This window comes from Alternaria triticimaculans (assembly GCF_023758025.1).
Source record: "Alternaria triticimaculans strain BMP 0046 chromosome Unknown scaffold_2, whole genome shotgun sequence".
Lineage (NCBI taxonomy): Eukaryota > Fungi > Ascomycota > Dothideomycetes > Pleosporales > Pleosporaceae > Alternaria > Alternaria triticimaculans.
In genome coordinates, this window is record NW_026055959.1 from 2,051,885 (window position 1) to 2,074,401 (window position 22,517).

The 22,517-nt window shown below is 53.1% G+C and overlaps 7 protein-coding genes across 7 annotated transcripts; 4 read left to right on the forward strand and 3 right to left on the reverse strand.

Moving 5' to 3' along the window:
- Positions 1 to 843: 843 nt before the first annotated feature.
- Positions 844 to 1,267, forward strand: RPL29 (60S ribosomal protein L29; the record flags this gene model as incomplete). The annotated part of the gene is made up of 4 exons (XM_049362990.1): positions 844 to 850; positions 907 to 958; positions 1,073 to 1,175; positions 1,232 to 1,267. 4 exons carry the CDS (start codon positions 844 to 846, stop codon positions 1,265 to 1,267), a joined length of 198 nt encoding a protein of 65 aa, XP_049225582.1.
- A 1,020-nt stretch (positions 1,268 to 2,287) lies between these two features.
- J4E78_002344 (uncharacterized protein) lies at positions 2,288 to 3,166 on the forward strand (the record flags this gene model as incomplete). The annotated part of the gene is made up of 1 exon (XM_049362991.1): positions 2,288 to 3,166. One exon carries the CDS (start codon positions 2,288 to 2,290, stop codon positions 3,164 to 3,166), a length of 879 nt encoding a protein of 292 aa, XP_049225583.1.
- A 439-nt stretch (positions 3,167 to 3,605) lies between these two features.
- On the reverse strand, positions 3,606 to 5,207 carry MCA1 (Ca(2+)-dependent cysteine protease; the record flags this gene model as incomplete). Its single annotated transcript, XM_049362992.1, has 6 exons — positions 3,606 to 3,631; positions 3,686 to 3,855; positions 3,919 to 4,357; positions 4,410 to 4,875; positions 4,935 to 5,031; positions 5,080 to 5,207. 6 exons carry the CDS (start codon positions 5,205 to 5,207, stop codon positions 3,606 to 3,608), a joined length of 1,326 nt encoding a protein of 441 aa, XP_049225584.1.
- A 2,485-nt stretch (positions 5,208 to 7,692) lies between these two features.
- J4E78_002346 (uncharacterized protein) lies at positions 7,693 to 12,535 on the reverse strand (the record flags this gene model as incomplete). The annotated part of the gene is made up of 3 exons (XM_049362993.1): positions 7,693 to 8,001; positions 8,051 to 9,783; positions 9,832 to 12,535. The coding sequence occupies 3 exons, from the start codon at positions 12,533 to 12,535 to the stop codon at positions 7,693 to 7,695; spliced, it is 4,746 nt and encodes a 1,581-aa protein (XP_049225585.1).
- Positions 12,536 to 17,770: 5,235 nt separating this feature from the next.
- On the reverse strand, positions 17,771 to 18,769 carry J4E78_002347 (uncharacterized protein; the record flags this gene model as incomplete). The annotated part of the gene is made up of 4 exons (XM_049362994.1): positions 17,771 to 17,853; positions 17,909 to 18,055; positions 18,110 to 18,553; positions 18,628 to 18,769. 4 exons carry the CDS (start codon positions 18,767 to 18,769, stop codon positions 17,771 to 17,773), a joined length of 816 nt encoding a protein of 271 aa, XP_049225586.1.
- A 443-nt stretch (positions 18,770 to 19,212) lies between these two features.
- J4E78_002348 (uncharacterized protein) lies at positions 19,213 to 20,474 on the forward strand (the record flags this gene model as incomplete). The annotated part of the gene is made up of 3 exons (XM_049362995.1): positions 19,213 to 19,217; positions 19,650 to 20,105; positions 20,168 to 20,474. The coding sequence occupies 3 exons, from the start codon at positions 19,213 to 19,215 to the stop codon at positions 20,472 to 20,474; spliced, it is 768 nt and encodes a 255-aa protein (XP_049225587.1).
- A 1,584-nt stretch (positions 20,475 to 22,058) lies between these two features.
- On the forward strand, positions 22,059 to 22,454 carry J4E78_002349 (uncharacterized protein; the record flags this gene model as incomplete). Its single annotated transcript, XM_049362996.1, has 2 exons — positions 22,059 to 22,360; positions 22,427 to 22,454. 2 exons carry the CDS (start codon positions 22,059 to 22,061, stop codon positions 22,452 to 22,454), a joined length of 330 nt encoding a protein of 109 aa, XP_049225588.1.
- Between the last annotated feature and the right edge of the window lie 63 nt (positions 22,455 to 22,517).

Here is a 22,517-nt window from a genome sequence, read left to right on the forward strand (position 1 = left end):
CAAAGCCGCCTTCTACACTCAGTAACCATGCACTGCTCTTTCCTCAAATTCCGAGACGTACTAAATTGCGTGTTGAAACTAAATTTGCGTATACCAGATCTGCCACGAAGGGAGTAGTTTCGCAAACGACGCCTATTACGAGGGAGTACATCGCTTCAGATGACAGGCTATCCTTCCCAAATGAAAAGTGCCGACGTCGAAGGGTACTTGTAATGAGCGATCTTGAAGAGGTAGTCAGGAATGAGGGCGGTGCCAAGTGACAGTGACGCCATCCGGTGAGGATTAAGTTGACATTGAAACTTAAAATCGCAGCACGACCGGAACTCCAGAAAGTGTATGTGCGAGCTCGGAAGATATCGACATCATCCCACCGAATTTAGGAAAGAGATGAAACAGGTGTTAGAAGTAAGCACGTTCGAAGTCTACATCGCCTTAAGATGTTGTTGACTTTTGGTTTTATATTAACGTAGGCTGCAGCCCAACTGTTCGGCTTCCCCTTATGCGAGGTGAAGCCAGAATGCTGGTCATGAACTCCGTTGTGCGTGCGAAAGTCGTGTCGGCAAACCATGCGAGGATGATGCAGCAATGGAACAAAGAGCAATATTGCGAGCCGCTCTCTAGAATCATGTGATTGATTTTCGAATGTTACCTGAGAGGACTGAAGACATGATGATGTGGTGATGCCCACCTGGTGTTGCCGGCGCACAAGCCGCGTCACGCTACCACTAGCGCGAAATCCCGCTCGCTTACGAGCTGCACCACACCTGGGCACAGCAAATTCGTTCCCCGACATCAGCTCTTCGACAATACCACACAGCCAAATCGACATCCACAACCGTCGCCATGGCCAGTACGTTGACGGTAGCTCACGACTTGTATGGCCAGAATACTAACGGAGCTGCGCAGAATCCAAGAACTCGTCCCAGCACAACCAGTCCAAGAAGAACCACCGTAACGGGTACGCATCACCCTCCTCCATCGCACGCGCCATCGTCCCGCAGATGAACCGTCTACAATGCGAAGGATCATGGACACCTAGATGAGAACAAAAGCTGATGCAATTGCAACACAGTATCAAGAAGCCCAAGACCCACCGTTACCCCTCGCTCAAGGGAACCGACCCCAAGTTCAGGAGGAACCACAGGCATGCTCTTCACGGCACCATGCGCGCTCTGGTGCGTACCAACACCTCACCGTTCCACGGGAACACGGCCCGCTAACAAATACACAGAAGGAGGTCAAGGAGGGCAAGCGCGACTCGGCATAAAGGACGACACGATCACGAGCGAGCGACGATGGCGGTTTTCGATTCCTTTATGAGACATCTGGTCGGCGTCAATGGCATTCGGACTTTCTATGACAGCTTCGAGCTCGAGGGATTGGAGCACGCGGCTTCACGCCTACTGCAGGCATGAAATGCGGCAATGAAACAAGTCGAAAAGTCAGGTCGGTTCCACCAGCGCGCGACTGTCCAAGTGATGTGTTAGGCTGTTCGATCGTTCGCAACGAGTCCAGGTAAGTCAGAGAGACCAACGAGGTGCAAACCTCAACCCAGCCATTAGTGTGTACAGCAACAGAGCTCTTCCATGCTCGACCTGCTGAAGGAAAATCTATCGTGGCAAGAACAAGCACCCCCATCATTACCAAACACACGACCTTCTACCCCGTAAGGTACGTGTGCATGAAGATGGGGTTACATACCAACTGTTGAATCAGTGCTTTGGACTTTCAGTGCATCTTCTAAAGAGTTGTGCAGTCAGTACATCGTGAGATAGCATACATCTATATGTATTTCAATCAATGACATTATCCTATCCAGATTGTGCGAATCCTGTTACTCCATGACGCTTCCTAGACATACAACTTAAAGGACCGACGAGGTTGTTACTGGAACATTGACACTTCCCTCCATAGTCTGCGACCGCGACGCTCAAGTCTCTCACAATGCCACCCTCCTGAGCTTGTGCGAAGGCGGCTGTAGTCGCCAGGCATCGACAAGACGCTCCTTGACACTGTCACACGTCTCTCCGCGGAGGTAAGTCGGCCGAGGCGTTCCCGTTCCTGACGTTGCTGCACAGCCCTGTCGTTGCCCGATTAGCTAGCAGCCCTACACCCCGGATTCATCCGTCATATCTACCCGTCTTCTATTGCAAGACTCTTGTGTTCCCAACCCTTCCTTCTCCGCTATTCAGTTCTTCCCGCCTTGTAGTTCTCTCCAACCCAGCCCACGCGTCTCGGCCTCCACCCACTCGCTCCGGTCAAACGTCACCGCCCCCACCATCCCACCATGGCAACCCAAGCGCACTGCGCGTTCTGCTTCGAAACGCTCGTCGCAAGCCTCGAGAAGCGCCCCGCCCTCACGCTCGCCCAAGTCGAACATCTCTGGGCCAAATACAACACCGAGCCTACCACAACATCCGAGCTCGAAGACGAGACCGAAGCGGAAGAAGCAGACCAGGCCGCGGCACAGGTAGATGGCTCCCACAAAACACCCGCGATATCGCGTATCCTCGCCTCTCCGCCCTCCTCCGCAAGTTCGTCAAGCCGGCAAAGCGCGAATTCGACGCCCAGCGGTCTAAGCAGCGAGACACCAAGTAGCATCACAAGCCAGAGCAGCAGCACTACAAACCTAGTCGATAAGGAGGAAGAGGCAGAAGAGCATCCCTTGTTCGTAACATGGAACACGGTTTCGGGCTCCGGCGAGAAGCGACTTCGAGGCTGCATTGGAACCTTTTCAGCCCAGCCCCTCACCACGGGACTCTCGTCATATGCGCTCACAGCCGCCTTCGACGACACGCGTTTCTCGCCCATTAGCACACGCGAACTACCTACGCTCTCCTGCGCCGTCACACTCCTCACAGACTTTGAGCCCGTGGACGATGTTATGGATTGGGAGATTGGCACACATGGCTTGCGGATTAGCTTCCAGGAAAAAGGTAGGCGGTATGGGAGCACGTATCTGCCTGATGTGGCGAGCGAGCAGGGGTGGACGAAGGAAGAGGCGCTGGTTAGTTTGATGCGGAAGGCGGGGTGGAGTGGCAAGAAGGCGGATTGGAATAAGGTTGCGTTGAAGGTCACGAGGTATCAGGGTAAGAAGGTAGCGTTGAGCTGGGGCGAGTGGAGGAGTTGGAGGGATTGGGTTGATGAGGAGATTGCGGATGTCTAGGTGTGGAAGGTGAACTGCTTTGGCTCTTCGTGATTATATTACAGAAAGCTACGGATGGAAGGATTCATCATGGTTAACGATGATAGTGGATAGCAGTGGTGCTACAGTAGGGATATACGTCGACGGACGCGATAGACAACAAAGTTCGATACCCCTTGATAGTGAATAACGACTTCTTTTACTCCAGTCGGACTCTCCAATAGCTACAGCATGTGCTGGTTGACACACTACCGTCGTGTCGCGTGCCCAAGTATATACAGAGGAACTCGTATACACAATCGTCAGTCATCCGTTTTGGTAGCAACCACGCTTTCCTTATCCAAGGATGTATGTGTCATGGTATCATCCATTCGTTCAGTCCAAAGGCCCCTGTATGCAAGTACCGGACCCTAGCCCATATCATCTTACAACAATTCGTCTTCGTTCCACAATCATACGTTTACATAACGTACAACAGGTCCGTATCTACTCCAGTCAGTTTGTCGTTCGTGCTGACAGCAAGGTAGAGAAAAGGCTTACTCAACGGATGGCTGCAGCTCAGCTGAGGCTTCTGTTGATATTTGCCCTCCAGCTCATCACGAATACTGTTGAGCAGTTGTACATAGCTCTGATTCGGGTTCTTGCGCAGCGAAGAGATGAAAGCCCACGACATGGCTCCGGTAGCTTCACCACCGATACTTGCGTCGGCCCTGTTGTTCCCCCATATCAGTATTGTCCATGTCAAGTCCAGAATCAGTCGGTAGAAAACTTACGAGGTCTGTGTGTCCTTGGATCCACTCCACATGATCACATCCGCAGGGCTAGTCTTTGTTCGCAGGTTCTTCTTGTACACTTCGTCGCCATTGATCGCCTTCTTAAACAGACTCGTGGCACCACCAATCATGCTGCCGATATCGCCGCGTGCGTAACTCGACACGATACCCAGTAGACCCTGGCCAGCCTCCTTCGCCAGGTTGGGTTCCTTGAGCACACCCTGGGTGGAATAGATGTAAGGCAAGTCGAGGGCGGAACCAGAGTGGCAGGAATCGAAAATGGCGGTTAATCGCACACCGGGCTGGAGAGGTGCGACCATGATACGGTGCATCTCGTCGTCGACAATGTGGCCGGCGGTGCGGAAGTCAACTGGGTAAACTACTTCGTCGTAGCCATCGTCTTCGTCTCCGTCGAGGTCTTTGGTCTGGCCACCGTGCCCTGGTTCAAGTTAGTTGCCTGACAGTATGCTTGTGTATGAGGGAAGACGCACCCGAGTAGTGGAAGAACAACGAGTCGTTTGGTCTTGCGTCCTTGACCAGCCAGTGCATCGCCCGTAGAATATTCGCCTTTGTCGGCTGGCTCATGGGGTTCTGCTGGTCGTCGGTCAAGGTGACCATGTCCTCCCTCTTATAGCCAAAGAACTCGTTCAAGTAGGTGCTCATATTCTTCACATCGTTGATGCAACCACGAAGCTGACCTCGTTGGCCGAAGTAGTTGATTCCAATAAGCAGCGCTTTCCGCCGACCGTTACACGCTGAGTATTGGAACGAGTAGCCGTTGGGTGCGCCGTGACCGAAGTTCTGTGCGCCGGATGGTGGGGGTGGGGGAGCGTTGTGGTTTCCGTGTGTCCATTGGTTGCTGCCAGCTGTGGGCATCATGCCTGGACGAGGAGGCTGTTGTGGTTGTTGCGGAGGTGGCGGTCCATAGTTGCCGTACTGCTGTGGTGGTGGCGGGCCCTAAGCATGTCAGCCATCAATTCCTCGAGAGGTTGCCTCTCAGCATGCTATGTGCATACCTGATTATATCCATACTGTTGAGGCGGCGGCGTAGGTTGGCCGTAGTTGTTGTTGAAGGGTGGTTGCGGGCTCTGGTATCCGTATTGTTGTGGAGGCCTGGGTTCGTCAGCACCGATCAAGCTTTGCACGTCATTGTCTACTCACGGAGCGCCGTATTGTTGCTGTGGAGGAGGGTATCCTTGGGGAGGTGGAGCACCATAGTTGTTCTGAGGCGGCGGCGGCGCGCCGTAGCCCCCGCCACCGTGGTATTGCTGGCCAGGATAGTAGGACATGTCGAGTTGCGATGTGCGATTGCTGTCGAGGTTTCCTCAAGTGTCCGCGCGTACTGGCAGAGATGCCGGATAGCCGTGGATGATGATGCCCAGATCGCGGTCTGCGAGCGCGCTCTTCAATGCTTCAAATAGGAATCGTGGCGCAAGTGTCGAGGTGAAGGAATAAAATGTCGTAGGGTGCACGAAGAAAGCTGTAGTCGGTCCCGTTATAGAGTGCGGCTGACGGTGCGTCGGTAACGTCGAGAGATGTGGTAGTAGCGCGGGGTCTGGCAAGGATGGCTAGGGCTGAGCTTTGACAAAGCTATGGGTGCTAAGCTCCGGAACTCGTGGGCCAACTTTCTAACCTCACAGTCCAGACGTCTGAATCTAGAAGAGCAAACCACGAGAATAGGCAAGATGAGTGACGATCCCCTAGAGAGATAGGAAATCGAGTCAATTCAGGGGGCTGCCGGATGGGAATGGGCCGTTGCGGAGATAAAAGAAAAACGGAAACGCCTGTCAAGAGAGTCTGGATGGCGGGTCGAAGGCGCATGGCGCATGGTTTGTGCCCATGTTTTCTCGTGGTCTACGATGCGACTTGCATGCCGCTATGCAAACCTACTGTAGCAGCCTACTGTGTAGATGCATCGTCCTTCGGCATTGCGTCCGCAGTCGAGCTACTCATGCGCTAGAAACACTGTACAACGGCGACTACAACGCAGACGCTTGTCCGTCATGGTCCATCCTACGTTTGCTACATCAATTGGGTAATACACGCTACATGCCTCCTCCAAGACATTTCGTCCACCTCATTTCCACAATTACCTACGTGTCTCCTCCTATGCAAGACGAGACCCCAGTGCCGAGTCTCCCGTCGCTTCTGCCCTCTCATTCGTCTAACCGCCCGGCACGCTCAATCTGTCCGTCTTCTTCCCGTCTGCTTTCCGCAATTTGTGACATGGGGGCGTGTGGGATGCCACGATGCCGGCGAGGTACAAGGCTAGTTAGCTCGTCCGGTCTCGTACGCGAGACGGCAACACCGACGATCCCCAGGACCGGGGTCCAACTAGGTGCAGATCTGTTTCCTGAGAGCTGGACTGGTCTAACGCTGTTCTACAGCGTGTGCTTTGGAGAGAGAGTTTGCGATGCTTTCGGCGGTTTACGTGCTGTTGCTTTTGCTTTTTTCAGTTCCGGTTAACGTTCGCAACTATGTTTACACAAAGCTTTCGTATCAAATGTAGACCCCCATCCATCGAGACCAGAACCCCAACCCGCTCCGACATCAAGCGGCCCTTTCCCATTCCCTATTCATCCAAGTCTTTCTTTCAGCCTTGTATCGTCCCCAGCCAGATCAAAAAGACGGCACCATGCACCCTACCGAATGGGGCGTGCAACGCGAAGGGTGTACGAGATCACTTGGCTACATACCTAACACCCCGTCTTCAGCGCTTCCCAATCCGACCCATACCCCTCTACGCGATCCCACCTTGATGCACTGTACGCATCTGCAAGAAACCTTTCTGGCATCCTTCTGTCCAATTCGGTCCTTACATCAGAGCGGCGCTGCTTGTAAAGGCTGGCGCTAAGAGAGTCTAGCCCTTCCTGTGGCTTGCGCAGGACACTGCACGCCGACAGTGAGGGCCGATGGTAATTGGTCCACGATCCACGATGATTGGAAAGGGAGGAGGGCCGGTGTATGCGTTAGGCGCAACGCTGCTCGAGTTTCACAGCGCGCTGGAGTTTCTAGCTGCAGTGGTGGTGAGCAGTGGGCGCAATGGGCTTCTTTGAATGGCATCATAGAGGTCGTGGTGGTGGCTATGGGGTTACATTGACTGGCAGGCTGTGGTAAATCGAGCTATCGTAGCCTTATGAGTAGTTTAAGGCTGAGGTGTGCAGGGTAGCTGAAGGTGATGTAACGACATGCTCATGCAAGCTGTGCGATGAACGAAGTGTGCGTCTTCTCCCAGCTATCATGCACGTAACGGCGATGCACCAGGAATAGATGCGCGCGGTGATGTCAAGAGTGTCATGGGAAGATAGTGTTCAAAGTATGCTATTCGAGAACATGGGGTATAATATTCGAACAATTGCTTCTTCATCGTGCACTCCCGCCCAGTCTAAGGATGAAAAATTAGAGCGAGCTCCGTCCCAAAGTAACCATATAGATCATCAATCTTCCCGAGCTTGATAATGACTAGATGCGAATATAATCGTACAGAGTGAAGTCCGATGCAAAAGACTCTTGGGGTGGTCGTACGTGTTCGTTCGAAAGAAGAAGGGACGAGAAAGAAAAAGCCGAGGAAATTGCTGGAGACGCCAAACGTGAGAACTTCGTACAGATTACAATAGGTATAACAGTGCGTCAAGCCACCGAGTGCGGACGCTGTCTTAGACTCGGTTTCGACGAATGAAGCAGACGCAAACGCCGTATCGTGCGCTTTAAGGGGGTAACTATTCGTAACAAAGAAATCAATCGTCAGTGTACGCCGAAATAAAAATTTGGCGATCATGGATGTAAAAGGAAAGCTGCTGGTAGAGCAGGGTTCGGGAGGGTCTTGGATGGAGCAGGCTCGGAAGCTTGGATCGCACCATCATCTTCAGTGTTCTTCGCACTGGCTTCTGCTTCCTTCTCTGCCTCCTCGAGCTCTTGCTGTTCACGAGCTTCGCGCTCGGCGTAGATCTTTTGCTTCTGCGCTTGCGCAGTTGCCAGAGTGTCGATATAGGTGCGGAACTTGACAATCTCACGAAGGAGGTACTGCGACTTGCGCTCCCAGTTTGCCATGGCCTTCTGTGCATTAGGGTGGCGAGGAGAGAACTAAGAATATGTTAGTGACGTTCATGTATAGTCGAGAGGTGATTCTTACGGCAATGAGTAACGGCGCTCTCAGTTCGTTGTGGTGCGAGAGCTCGTTCTCAATGTTCTTAACATAGTCGGTAAGAGCCCTAAGCTGGTCCACTTCCATCAGGGTACTAGCCATCATGCTGGACGCCGGTGGGCTCCAGTCAGATAGGGTCACCTTGTCACCGGGAAGTCTGGCCTTGGGCGTGCCGGTGGCATGGTCCATCGAACTACGAAGGGAGCTTGTGACACTGGGACGGGGCATGTGGCCTTGTACAGATGGTGCGCTGTCCTGTCGGATCAGAGCTGGGTTGATGACGTTCTCGCCCCAACCATATTCCATGCTGCTGACTCCACCCATTAGAGGCTCTTTCGAGAGACGAGCGGACCAGTAGTTGACGGTGCACACGAACTCTCGGCAAATGTCTGGTGTACCGACCTGGAAGAGATGGACAGCACCTGTAGGCAGCGACAGCGCGAAAACGTGGGGCCTTGTCTTCGAGTATCCTGGGGGAGGGAGAGCGCTGGCGATTGTCTGTCGAAGTGGGAAGCTGTCAAGGGCTTCCGCATTGTCCATCCAGTTGCCGCCTCCTACAACACCGCCCACAGACGGCCGCAGTTTGCTCTTCTGTCGAACTGACTTGGAGTTCATACTGAAAGAGAACAGACGCATGCAGCCCTTCTCAACAACAGCGAAGCACTCATTCCAGGCTCGATCCTTTGCTTTCCTATCCACGGAATCAAGGTGTCGCTTGTGCTTGAGAATACCTTCCTTGGCCCAGGGTGCTCCAACAAGCTCGAGCGTCTCGTCTTCCAACAGGGGGGCGACGCGGGAGAACTCTTCGTCGCTAGCAATAGTCATACCTTCCTCGCGAATGATAGCTTGACTGAGAGCATTGGCAAAGCCGATAGCCTGTTGATAGTCGCCAGTTGCAAAGTGCGAGCCAAGAGAGTCGACCGACATTGATGTGCCCGTCTTGCCGTAAGAGTAGCGACTCCAAGAGCTGGATCCAGCAGGGCTCCACACTGATCCGTCGTCCAGGCTAGTACGACTTGATGCTACAGTAGACGAAGGGTACAATCTTTGCTTTGAGCGGTTCTTAGAGGCCCAACGACTGCCCACGTTTCGGAAGTCGTTCTGTGACCGACCACGGTAGCTGGTATTGTCGGAAGGTGCTTTGCTTAGCACACTGGGAGTGCGTCGTAGCATGTTGCTAACAGAGAGATTGTTAGATGAAGGCTGGTGATGGACAACAGGCTCAGAAGATCCGTGGAGAGGCAAGCGTTGCTTGCGGATAGAATCGTAGAACTCTTTGAGCACAGTTTCGATCTGGAACTCCCATCCCCGCATGGGGCCATTGTATGGAGAGTTGACGAGGGTGTTGGACTCTGACACTGCAGAGTCAAAAGAAAGCAAACCCTCTGAGCCACTCCTAGCAGGAGGGCGAATCGAGAGACGACTGCGGGTCTTCCTAGCCTCCACAGGCTCTTCCTCGTCCGCTGGAAATGTGGTGGCTTCGGCGCCTGGAGAGTTGGGTTCTGATTTGTCGTTCCACGGGAGAGAAGGTCTTCGGAAGTGGGCGTGTTGCGGCTTCAGTGTCTCCTCTCCTGCAGCCTTGACCGAATCTTGACATACGCGGGTGACGGTCGGGAGCGTGTTGCGGACGAACTGACTGCGTGTCATTCTCGACTCGATGTCGGCCAAGTGAAGGTCTGTGTTGAGAAGCAGGATGGAATAGCAAATCGTATGCACAACATCTGCAGTGGATTAGCTTACTATATTGTCTCGTCGAAGTGAACACTTACCGACTGCCTTGAAGCCATGGCTGCTGTTACATTCACACCAACGCTCCGAAAGACTCATGAGGATGCGATCAACCTGCTGCGTCTCGGCCTTGAGAATGATCTTGCCACAAAGGTCACGCATGGCGGCAAGGATATTCATGCCTGTCCAGTCAAAGAGGTCCATGAAGGCCTTGCGCATGCGAGTGCTGGACAGGGTGACATCGCCCAGCAGGGCAGCTGCTTGAGCCTTCAGACTGGAGGAATCATCACCGCTGTAGATCTGGAATGCGCGTTCACGCTCAGCATCAGTGGGCTCGCTGTGCATCGATCGGTCCTCGACAATGGCAGGCATGGTGTCGGATTCGCGGCTTTCAACTTGCACGATAGGCAGGCTTGTAGCAGAGTGGAAAACGTCATTAGGTGAGGTTGGAGTATTGGCGTCTGGCGAAACCTTGTCGAGTGACTGCTGGGACGATCGCGCACCTTCCAAGGGTAGCTTGAGATCGTCAGAAGTGTCGCCAAGCGTGTCTGGCAGAGTGGTGTCGAGCCACACGCGCTTCGCCGCCGGGCTCTTGCCGTTGGTAAGATGTACCTTGTCGGTTGATTCGGTGATGACCCAACCTTCGTCTTCGACCTCTGAAGCAGATTGTGACACTGACCCGCTCCTAGAGTTTGAGTTGTTGAGAGGTGACAGAAGCTCAGCCCGGTGATCGCCAGATGGCTTGCGGTTGCTTTTTCCATCAGATTGTCTGAGTGATGAGGGAGTGGGTCCTGTGCTTGGCCTCCGTGCTTCTTCGGTACCACTGTATTCTCCCGTTGGTGTTGCACGACCACTGCGGTCCTCATTGCCGCTGCTATCCGCAAGGAAAGTGTCTTCTTGCTGATTTTGGGCAACAGATTTTGCGTGCTTCAATTTCAACTTCAACTTCGGACTGCCTGTGTTGTTCGTCTCAGAAACCTTCAGTTTCCCTCCTCGTGAAGCAGGCGGTGTCTGGTCATCCCCACGCGAAGTCGGCTTGATCGTGCGGACTGTTGCATCTTTGTGTGGTTTATAGTTTGGTGAGAATCCATTCGTGGAAGCGTCGCCCGACTGCTCATCTCGCGCGTCGACGGGTCTCTCAACGGCGCGCCCTGCATCGTTCAAATAGGGGTTCATCACTTGGCGCAGACTACTAACTCCGGGGCTGGGTTGTGGCGGAAGGACCGGTCTGTTTGGTTGAGGGATCTCGAGAGCGGCAACTGGAGGTTTTGTGTTTTCGGATATCGACTTCTTCCGACGGCGGAAGAATGATGATGGCTTCTTGCCCAATGTGGGGGGCTGCAATGCCTGGCCATCTCCATGCGAAGAATTGGCGGTTTGAGGGGCTTTTGGTAACGATTTTATTTGCGTAGCAATGTGACTGCTGTTATTGGGGGTAGTGCGGGGTCGTGCGGCAGAGTACATGGAGTTGACGTCGGCCGTCTGTGGCTTGGTGGAGACGGGTGTTGAAGCTTCTTGCGACAATGTCGGTAGGCCTGTGGGGGTTGGGAGTGGTGATGAAGCTTTGGAGGAGCCTCCGCCAAAGACACGTCGGAAGAAGCCAGGCTTGGGCGCGGCTGGGGTTTGCACAGGGAACAGGGGACTTCTCGCGGCCACAGACGGTGAGGGAGCGGACGGGTCATGCCATGATGGCACAGGAGGCAACTCCCGCAAGGTACTGGCGTTGACAAACTCCTGCGCCTGGGCTCTCATGCTTGGTCCAGGCTGGCTCTTGTTCTTGCGCAGCGTCCTGTAGCTTGTGTTGGAACGCACGCTGCCTCTCCGGCCAGGTCTCGGTCCTTGTGGCGCGGCGAAGGCTGGTTGGGGAGGTAGAGCGAGGGGAGATTGCGGTGGTTCCTGGACCCTTCGAGGGCCAGCCGGGATGGTGGGCTCGGGAGCGGCATCGTATTCATCGGGATAGTTTTGATAGGCAACCCTGCCACGGTCCAAAACAGATTCAACTCTGAGAGGTGAGACTCTACCCCGGTCGCTTGCATTGCTATGGTCGAAACTCGCTGAGCGCTTCCCAAAACCAAGACGCTGGTTGCCCAAAATGCCAGACTGGCCAAAGTCCATGCTCGAGGAGCCGCTGCCCATGCTGCCCTTCTTGTTGCCGCCTCTCAGATGGCCCGCCTGTGGGAGCTGGCCATACTGGCCGGTGCCTTGGCGGCCCGTGTACATGTCCCGCGTGCTTCCCTTCCTGTGAATCGGCGAGCCGATGTTGTTGCTGCTGTTGCTTCGTCGTGCGCGCGAGTGGTGGACTGTGTATCGCGAGTGCTCGTCGGGGTTGAGGTCATAGTCGGAGGAGCGTGACGAGGCGTAGGTGTGGCCGCGATGGCGGGCGCCGGGCGGTCGGTACGAGTTGTCCCTGAGGAAGAAGTCGTCTTCGGCGTAGTTGTTGTATTGGGGCCCTGAGCTGCCGCCAAACAGGTTACCCGTGGAGAATTGGTCGAGCGAGAGCAGCATGTTGTCGACGACAGAGTCTCTCACGTTACCCCCCTCGGCGAAGGAGAGGTCGTGCGAGTCCCGGAGCGGATCGTGCTTGGAGGAGTCGTTGTAGCGGTCTACGGGGGTGGCATCGTCGAAGAAGGTCTCCTGCTTGGGCGGGTTGGTGTTGAGGGCTCGCATAGACCCGTTCGGTCGGAAGGTCCTCGAGGAGCCGGTGGGCGTGGAGGGACGGCCCTCGTGCTGTGAGTAATCCGCCATGGTGATGGGCGCTGTGTGAGGGTGAGCGTCGAGTACCTTCCCACACTGGGGCGCAGGAGCATTCTCCGGAAAGCCCAGACAGGTCGCTGAGGGCTATGCAGGAGCAATTGAGCAGCGTGCCGTGACTGCAGACGGCACGGACAGGTGACGGAGGTGGTCAATGGCGCGATGCTGCTTGGGCGCGCCGTTCCTCAGCCTGGGAAGCCAGCGGCTTGCGGCAGAACGATGCTAGGGGTGAGGTAAGGCGTCTCGCAGTCGCTCTCGCATGACACGCGCAGGCGGCGGAGGCTCTAAACTCAGTTTACGAGAGGGTTGCGGGGCTTCAGGGGTTCCAAACGACGATGGTGGTCGTGTTGCAGGACGAGGCCAAGAGGAGCCACGCGCGAGCACTAGGTGCGGATCTCGACCAGATGGGGGAGCAGGCCTCAGTCCCCAGGCAATGATCTGAGGACAGGAGGGCAGGAGGGAGAACAGCAGACGCCGTCGCGGTCGCACGACGCGTTCGGGGCAGAGAAGCGTTGCTGGCTGCGTGCCCCAATGCAGGAGAAGGGCAGCTAGCAACTTTTGAGATGCCGGTGCAGGACATCCCAAACTTTGTCGTGGCACCCCTGCACGCCCACGACCGAAGCATCCAACACGGTCGCGCCTGCGAGTCAACACGTCTTGGTCCCCGCGCCCGGACCAGCCCTGTGTGCGCCTGCCTCCTGGTCGCGCCCATGAAACGCTGCCGTGTACCACCAGCCATTGGCATCCTGCAGCCACACGGCAAATCAGGACCCCCAAGCACTGTTCACTTGTTCACTAACGCGGTTCCGTCAATAGGGTGACCCCCGGCCTGTTCCTGTTCCCATTGCCTCTTAAAACGTTCGGTATACCCATAGCGAGCTGACACAAAGTCGCTCCAGCGCGCGTTGATAGGCCCGCACGCGGCTGGAGTAATTATCTTTGCCTATCCAACAGCAATTGTGCAGACGGACGCTCGGCTCGTCAATTAAAAAGGTACAAGTCCCGGAGGCTGCTGCACGGCGTAAGACCACGGGTCGCGCCTCCTGCGGGCAATCCACAACTCCGCTTTCCTGCATATCTTGCTCTTCGTCCACCACCCCTCCGGTGGAGAAATGCATTGCTGGACTTGCTTTTGCCCAACGGCACCACTCACCACCCCCTGAATCCGCGAGCGCCAACTCATCCCGACCTTATTCCTGCCCACGCTGGTATTAACACGTCGCTGCCAGACCCGCCATCGCAACTGCCTCATGGACACGTTGTACTGCAATTCTCGCTTAGTGCTCATATCTCCGAGCCCGCAGATGCGTCACCAGAAATCTTCCGTACACAGGGAACACCCCTCCACAACCCTCCACCGCCTGAGATCCTGACATCGCGACCTTCTGATCTTGGGCACCCGCTCCGATAACATGTCATGTCATTCATACTTTGAGTAATCCAGAAATCAGCAACCGCAGTTTGAGTCGAAGGCGCACTCTATACACGTAGCGTGACCAACCCCGGGATGCGCACTTTCCTTTGTCGCTCCGGCTATACACGCTGCAGTGTTCCAATATACCAAGACCGGACCTGCATACGGAGCCACCCCTCAGTCGCCTATCGCGCTTGCCCAGCCATGCATCATCACTCACTTTCAATAGCCCCTGCTACCAGATCTCTTGTTTTTCGCAACCTAACCTTGCCGCGCCGTCTTCAAACACTCGAGGAAGGCCCGACGATAAGCCATCGTCCTAGATAGCCGAAACTCTATACTCTCCACGATCGCCCGTTGGTATTCGCGCCACCACCAACACATTTGGCACAAAATACACACGGCTTTCACATGTCAAGTTGCGAGTGCTTCTTCGTCTAGCGGCACACCTGCGCCGCCGCAGCGCGAACCCTATACTTGGCAGTCTATAGTGCGAACAGCAAGGGGGATTGACAGTGCCGCTCACTTCCAAATACTTGTATCAGAAATAACCACAATCATCCATCTTAGCCTCTTGTCCTACGCGCCATCACTATGCGCTATCTTGAGGTCAATCTCGAAACTCTTTTACCCGCGTTATCTTCCCCACAGTGGCGATAAGAGCAACATCAAACGTACCTCTTCCGGGCTGCGAGACAAGAATACCCAGCAGGGGTTTGTCTGACGCGGATCTAGATCTGACTTCTTGTGCGATTGCCGCACTTGAACCTTCCACTTCCGCCGGGACTCGTTCCGTACCGCCAATCAATAAGCCCTAGAACGGAGCTGAACCTTACGCAAGTACCGAGCAGGCTCCAAAGAAAGCATAACTTCGTTGTATGCTTCCAGTGCTTCGAAGCCTAGACTATGGCATACTACAGCCTTTGTGCGGTGTTTCAAGAAACTTTACGATATGTCACGCCAAGCCACCGCGTCAATATGGCTCCCGTCATTTACATGTGACTCTAACGCTCACACATGAAGTCAAAACCGCTCCGTCATCCCTGTGCCACTCATGATCCAATCGCATCCCGGCAATGCTCCCGATCATCAGTCACATGTAGGATTACGCATTCTTTCCATGGAGGGTCTTGACCAAATACATCATTTTGTCAAGATAAGCTACAAGTGAAACAAAATGACTCCTCTAGCCCCTAGTATCGCGATGCGGCCTGCTCTTCTAGTTCGCGCTGATAATGTTCAGAAGCAGCAGTGCATTCATCCATCTCGTGTCTCCAATGCGGAACAGCTTCGCCCCGATTACCCTCACGATAATGAGCGTCGTCCACCCATTCGGCGCGAGGTTGCCGTGTCCTATGCGGCGTGTGCCCCAATGGCATCTCTTGTTCTCTTCGTGGTACCGCAGGCCCCCTCAAGCCATAGGATGGCCTTAATACGTCTGTATGTCCAATCCCAATACCCGCACTGATGAGTATATCGCCGGTTATCCTCTCTTGAAGATTTTGTCTTTGAGCCTCTTGCAGCAAATGTAGCATTTGCCGCAACCCTGTCAGCTCACATCGGCTATCGTTCACATGGACTAGTAACCTTGCTTCGTACGGTTCGTCCGACGTGACTACTATAGCGCGCACGTCCCAAGTGTCATCGATGTTAGGGTATGTCACTAAGCTCAGTCTACCTCCCGGCCAGGGGTTCAGAAGCGTAAGGTGATCCAGGATTGAGCTGCGGAGGTAGGGAAGCTTCGCGGCTGTATTTTGGAACATCTCTGCTGGTGTTTGTTAGGGTATGGCTATGCGAGTTGTGGTGGGGTGATACATAGTAGGGTGCTGTGGTTAGTTATGTACATATAAAGTTATACGAGTTTGCTATAGCAAGGTATGAGAGATGCAGTGAGAATGATGCAGAAGTTACTCTAAAGTTCTTGATAGTAATGGTGATAGATCTCCTTTGTTCCGTCGTTGCTGTGTGAGTAGGTGGAATATCGACGGAGCCGCAAGAGCTGATGTAACGCAGCAGCAAAATATTATCCAACTTCTCTGAGTGACGGTTTCCAGATGAAGATTCTTTGCCTTATAAATTGGGCCACGTGTTCTTTGGTGGTTAAGTTGGTAAAGCGCGTATCACAACAGTGTCACCGCGACCAAGTACCTCGTCCCTCTCCAAAAGTAACAGCACCTACCTCTTAAACTAAACAGCACAGCAAAATGAAGACATTGTAAGCTAGTTACATGCTTGTACACATGTCGTCTTCGCTGTGTTCTTGGCTCCATACCGTCTCTATTCGGCACAACGCCGGCCGCCCCACATGCAAAAAAACTTCATCACAACTGCAAAAACATACAACAGCGCGTATTCCCCGGTGGTCACCCACCCGAGTACTAATGCGCCGGTATCATGCTTGTATATGGCTGAGCGGACGGGAAGCCTAATTCTCATGATCCTATGGTCGTATGTGGAAGAATGGGCGGGTGGTGGTGAATATGAAGTAACAAAACCATCTCAGCAACATCAGACCATCGACCAACACCAAGCCGGTCACCACTTCGGAAGAGATGTCCATGAACTGGTTCCGCTTCCCGTGCTGCGAGCCGAGTCCTTGCTATACCGCTTCCAAATTCCAGGCGACTGCGCAATGGACCCTTCGACGGCCGGCAATTGGACGCGCTTATGGAATGTACTTGTGATCCGAACGTGGAGCCTTGAATAAAACGACTGGCAAGCGGCATGCCATTATTTCGCAGACGCTAAGGGATGTTGGTCGGATCAAGAGTTGTGCTTTGATTATGGAGGCGCTTAATCCGAGAATGCGAGGTATGAGTGCGACTGTGGAGTCACGAAGGGACCGCATGTTCCAAAGTGTGGTGCTCGGGAGACGAGCAGGGCTGGATTCGAGATAGCACTTCATCGTAGAGCCTACGCGAGGTTGTCGTTACGTGCGCTGCCCTGCTTCTCACATGCAGTACGTATGCCGTTTTACTCATCGCTCTTGTCTCCTTCCTCGCATTCTTTGGCTTCTTTTACTTCTTTCGGCTTTGAGGCTTCCTCTTTACTAGTCGCATCGTCTTCGTCGTCTTCGGGCAGTGGGCCGCTAGGCGCGGGAAGGTCGCGCAGCTCCTTCCAATTTGGTAGCGGCGGGGTAGCAATTGCGTCTACGATAGTAGTTGACTTAGGGTTCGCCTCAACGCTTGATTGGGTTGCCATTGTGTGGTATTGGTTGTTCTGTAAAGTTTGGTAGACGATGGTCGGAGAAATGGCGGGCGGCTGCCTGGTCTTATACTCCAAGGTCTATTCTCAGCTTACTAAGCCCGATGTATATCGCCCCTGTGGCTTGCGTGCAACGTGACGTTTGTTACAAGTGACCGAGAGATGTTCGAAGAGCAGGGGTGCAAGTTGTGCGCACTTATTTTAGATTTTACGCTGGTCGTGCCCCTGCTCTTAAAGTACCTACCTAGGTAGGTACGAAGAAGCGCAAAAAGACTGAACAGACCTGCACCCTACATCCAGATCAAAATATGCGAAGTACACGACCGGACGTGAACGTGGGCTCTAGGACCTTTTAGCCATATCCTCGAATGAGGCGACCTCGGGAGTGTAAGTTCATTTCGGGTTCAAATATTGGAATTGTTATCACAGGAAATAAGACTGCCTGGGTATCTTTTGTAACAAAAGCTTGAACAACCTCTGTCCTTACGTTGACTAGTACACCCCCGTTTCAACTCTCAACCCTATCTGCCAATGAAGTATACGAAAGAGAAGTTGCTGAGAACTACGCTGGCGGTTCTAGAAGTTTCTTTCGAAACCAACACCATTCTCAACTACAACTCATTCGGCGGACGTTCGGTTTTCTTTGTGAGAACTGCTGCACCATTCGTCCATTTATACAGATTCAGGTACCAGGCTGAATTGGAATTAGCATTTTCTCTTGGAAAATGAATTGAAAGAGTGATGCATACCAGATGCTAAGAACGCAAAGGAATCGGCATTGTGTTGGCGGTTGTTTGCTGAAGGAGGACTGCCACCTGTAGCGCCGGGTGCATGACCAGCGATCTTCTCGTATCCATACACTTCTCCAATGTTGCCGTCTGGAAGTGCCGCTGGACCTATTGGGCTTGTTAGTTGTCTATATCGAGATGCAATTGGATGTGAAGTCTTACATTGCTGCAGATTTGCGACGTGCATCAACTCGTGTATGATCATATAGCTCAGATATTGTCCCACTGTTTCGATACCCTGAGAATATCTCCTCAAGTCTCCACCTTTTCGCCAATCGCCGATCTCGCCTTTGACATCTTTGGTTGATGTAATTGCGCCTCCATCCCAATTCGAGCAGAGAACCACGGCGTTGCCACCAGGCTGCGATCCATCCTTAAACCCAAAAGGGTAAACAAAGGCACGAAGATTGCCCTTGCAAGGTCCAGTAGCACCAGGGACGGGAGGTTTGGCACGAACCTGCGCTTGCCTGTTATCGCCGTTGTCGAAATACACACCCCGAAAGCCATCTTCCGGGTATGTGAGATGATCGTCCGAGCAAAATATCAGGACACCTCGATCGGGCGGTTGCCTTTGTCCTGTAGTATCTATAGCACCCTGGAACTGTGCTACATGACGAAGTCAGAAATTGGATCAGATCACCTTGCGCACCTGGGCAGGGCTGGAGAATTAGGAAACTTACTATGTGCGAGATTCAGAGTGGCTTGGTCGTGCTCATCTGGCGCTCCAAGAAGGTCTTGTAGGAGTGTTGCATCGGTTTGTATGTATTGTGTGTTTTGTGCCCGCTTTGAAGCGTAATCCAGGACTTCGAACACAACTTTCATGGTGTTCTCCACTCGAGTTGCTGTTTCACCAGTGCAACTGGAATGTAGGGCCCATGCCGAAACGTGGACTGCCTGAATGCTCATAAAGAGAAAACAAAATAGTTCAGACCGCATGATGACCTCGGGAGAGACGATTGAGGATAGAATGAACGCTCAAGAACTAAAGGATATGCTGAATGGGGAGTTGTAGAGCAACTGCCACAAAATGTGATCTCGAATCCAGAGGGCGAGAGGAATGCCATCATATATGGTGGCCATTGCATGCTAAATTTGTTCGCAGGCATCTGCCCAGGTGTGAAGATGTTGCGTAAGAAGGACCCCAAAGCTAGTCCGCACGGCTGAGAAGCCGGGAAACAATCTTAACCCAGCCTTGTAGATCTTGTCCTGGAATACTTGAGACTCGGAGGTAAGACTATGGGGGCAGAAAGTTTGAGATTCCCCCAATGAGGTATCATCTCTCCCATGAGTGGCATTCCTGAGTTACGCCCCCCGTGGCTGCGCTCAGCTCACGTTGCCTTACAGCCCCTAACTCCATTAAAATCGCATAGTCAAATTATCCAGGACCCATTTGTACCTAGGTATCAGCAGCTCCGGGGCCAAAATCAAACCCCCGGGGCCGCACTCAGCTTACGTTGACTTACAGCCCCCAAACCTGTTTCAATCGCAAAGTAAAATTAGTCAAGGCCCCACTGTGCTTCTAATCAGCCTTGGAAGTTTGGAAAGTGGAATACCTAGGTATAAACTTTCCCGATGCTCCTCGCTTTGTTGAGCTGCTATAAGCAACCACTGAGATACATTCGGTGAGGATCACACAAAACCAATAAAGAAGAGAAGCTGTTTGGATTGCATCAAGGTATGTCCTGGCGTTTAAAAGCAGAAGAAGCTTGAAGACTGCAACGAAACTCATTGATGCCCAGAAACCCACCGAACTGTCGTCGCACGGAAACTACATCGCCAACGCTGTCTCCATTATGTGGACATTCCGAACCATATTGATATTTGCTTTCCTTGTTTCAAACATCTCCCTCGTCAACGGAGCAGATTGCGACTCGAACCAGCCCCGCAAAGAAGGGGACCCCTCAGGCGCAGACATCGCCAGCTTTCTTTCTGGTGCCCTGAACGACCCCAACGGCATCATCTGTGCTGGTGGATTCCCACCACTAAACAATACACTGAACAACACACTGAACAGCAAAATCGCTACCTACAATGCACGCTCGATGCTTTTCAATGTTACACGAGAAGACGCCACCAGGCCCATTGAGAATTGCAACGAAGCTTTCTCGAACATCATCGAACAATGCATCCAGAACGACAACTATTGGGGCGGAGTTTGGTCGCTCAATGGCTTCATCTACACTATCGCCGACATAATCTTTCCGGAGAATGGCGTTGAAGGCCCGGAAGACCCTATGTCCCTTACCCTATCACCACCTCCGACCCTATTACCATCTTCGACCCCTTCACCGTCTTCAACACTGTCGCCATCTTCAATCCCTTCATCGTATTCGACCCCTTCATCGTCTTCGACCCCATCACCGTCTTCAACCATGTCGCCATCTTCAACCCCGTCGCCATCTTCAACCCCGTCACCATCTTCAACGTCGACTGTGCTCACCGAGACGGATTCGGCTGGAAGTCTAATGACTTTAACTGTGAGTCAACTGCAGACAGCAGCAATTTGATCCGTCTTCTGACTAAATAACACAGTTCGTTCCCTCCACTGTTCCCGAATATGCGACCTTAACAAAAGCAACGACGGCCTCGACAACCACAACGGATTCTAGTGGCGCAATCATTGTCATTCCTCTAATCATCGGGGCTGGTGGAATTATATGGGGTAAGCATGGCTGAAACACTTGCCTCGAACGAAGCTGACAATGGACACAGTGCCTAACGGGGGTGGTCCTCTACCACCGGGAGCGACACCTCCTTCAACACCACCTGGAAGCGATAGTGACCCTGAACAGCCAAGTGGAAACCCTGATGTCACTACAACTGATGGTCCGACTACGACTGATGGTCCGACTCCAACGTCGTCATCTCCGTCTTCGTCTTCATCAGTCGCTCCTATGCCTACAGTAACTCTCGTTGGAGACCCTCCACTACCTGACTACCAGCAGATCATGGGCATCGAACCTTCCGGCCCACTCCCAGACGACCCTCCCGATACCAAATCGGAATCCTCTCCCGATACCACCTCAGCCTCTTCCGATGCCCCTACCGCGCCCCCGCCCACTGCTCCTGCATCATCTTCTCCCTCTCCCACACCAGTACCGTCGAAAGTCGCTCAAACCCCTATCGACCCTCACGTCGGAACGCCAGAGTGCTTCCCAAGCCACGGGACTACCGATGCGGATCGAATCATCTCTATAGTAATGACTGATGAGCGAATCAGCAAATTCTGTGCCGGCACTGAACCAAATTGGACGCAAGTCGGGGCCGACTCAGGGGGAAATGGCGATCCCAAAAACAACAATCGTTACGACGCAACGTTCACCATGGACGCGAACGCCCCAGAGCTTTGCAACCTGTTGTATACGGAGAAAGGGAAGTCTCAGCCAGATGTTCAGAATGCTTGTACCGACCCATTCAAAGTAATCAGGGAGGCATGTCCGTTTAATGGCGGACAGGTGAAAGCAGATTGTGGAATGTGGACGCTACAAAGTTGTCCGTCCGGTGGGAGTTGTAAGGTTGGAGAGCCGGGCCAGCACTGTCAGATGAATCCAGGGAGCGCGGTGTGCTTGTGATTGATGTAACATTCGCACACGAGGTCTTTGTAAAGAATTATTTCTGCTGGGGAAGCTGGTTAGAAGTAGTGGATCGTCAGTCGTCCTCATTTAGATAGTTCATTAAGTAGTCAACGCCCATCCACGTGTGATGGAACAACCGCCGTAATAAAACAACTCACAGGCACCTTATCTCCAATGGAATAGAATCACTTTCTCTCACTGAAAGACGTTATCCTGCAGGATGACACACCAAGCTTTCCGACATTGTGGAGTCACTCCGCGTTCCAGAGCGCTTTGTCCACCCTGTGCTAATTTAAGGTTAGTCTATATAGCAATTGCACGGAACACATTTCCCAGACCGTTTCAGCTAGTCACTTCAAAGAGAGCGACTTTCGTTCTAATCTTCACCGATTGACCCGTAGAAGAGCCAAGCTTCCAAACGCCGTCAAGCCTCCAGTCATCACCCTACAATATTCAATCCAGACTCTTCTCCAATCACGATTTTCACAATGAAAACCTCTATACCCCTCGTTATCTTGACTTCGGCCGCCGTCACTATGGCCCGCTGCTTTCCCGACAGCGGCCAGAAATGGGCCACCGAAGCCTGCAAAGATGCGGCTAGGGGTGCTATCAGGGACCTTTGTAACAGCGGTAGGCTCGCAGGCTATTTTAATCAGGGCGACACCAAGTACGCTTGCGCCAATTGCCCTTCCGCGGGCATCAAGTTTGATTTCGCTGTGGGTTGGCAAGGCCGAGGCGGCTTAACCCTCAAGAATGAAGACTGCATTAAGCGACTGACCGACGAGGTCAATGGCTGCCAAGCCGGCGGCGAGAAAGTTACTGCTGACTGGCTTTTCCGGTAAGTTTTTGTATACACACAGTTAGCTTTGTACGGACAAAAACAGCTAACAACGTCTAATTGTAGGTCTGACCCTAACACGGGCCGGTGCTGAGTATATCAGCTCGTGGGATCAAAAGCGACTGAGAAGTTACAATTGGAATGAAAGGAAGGATGG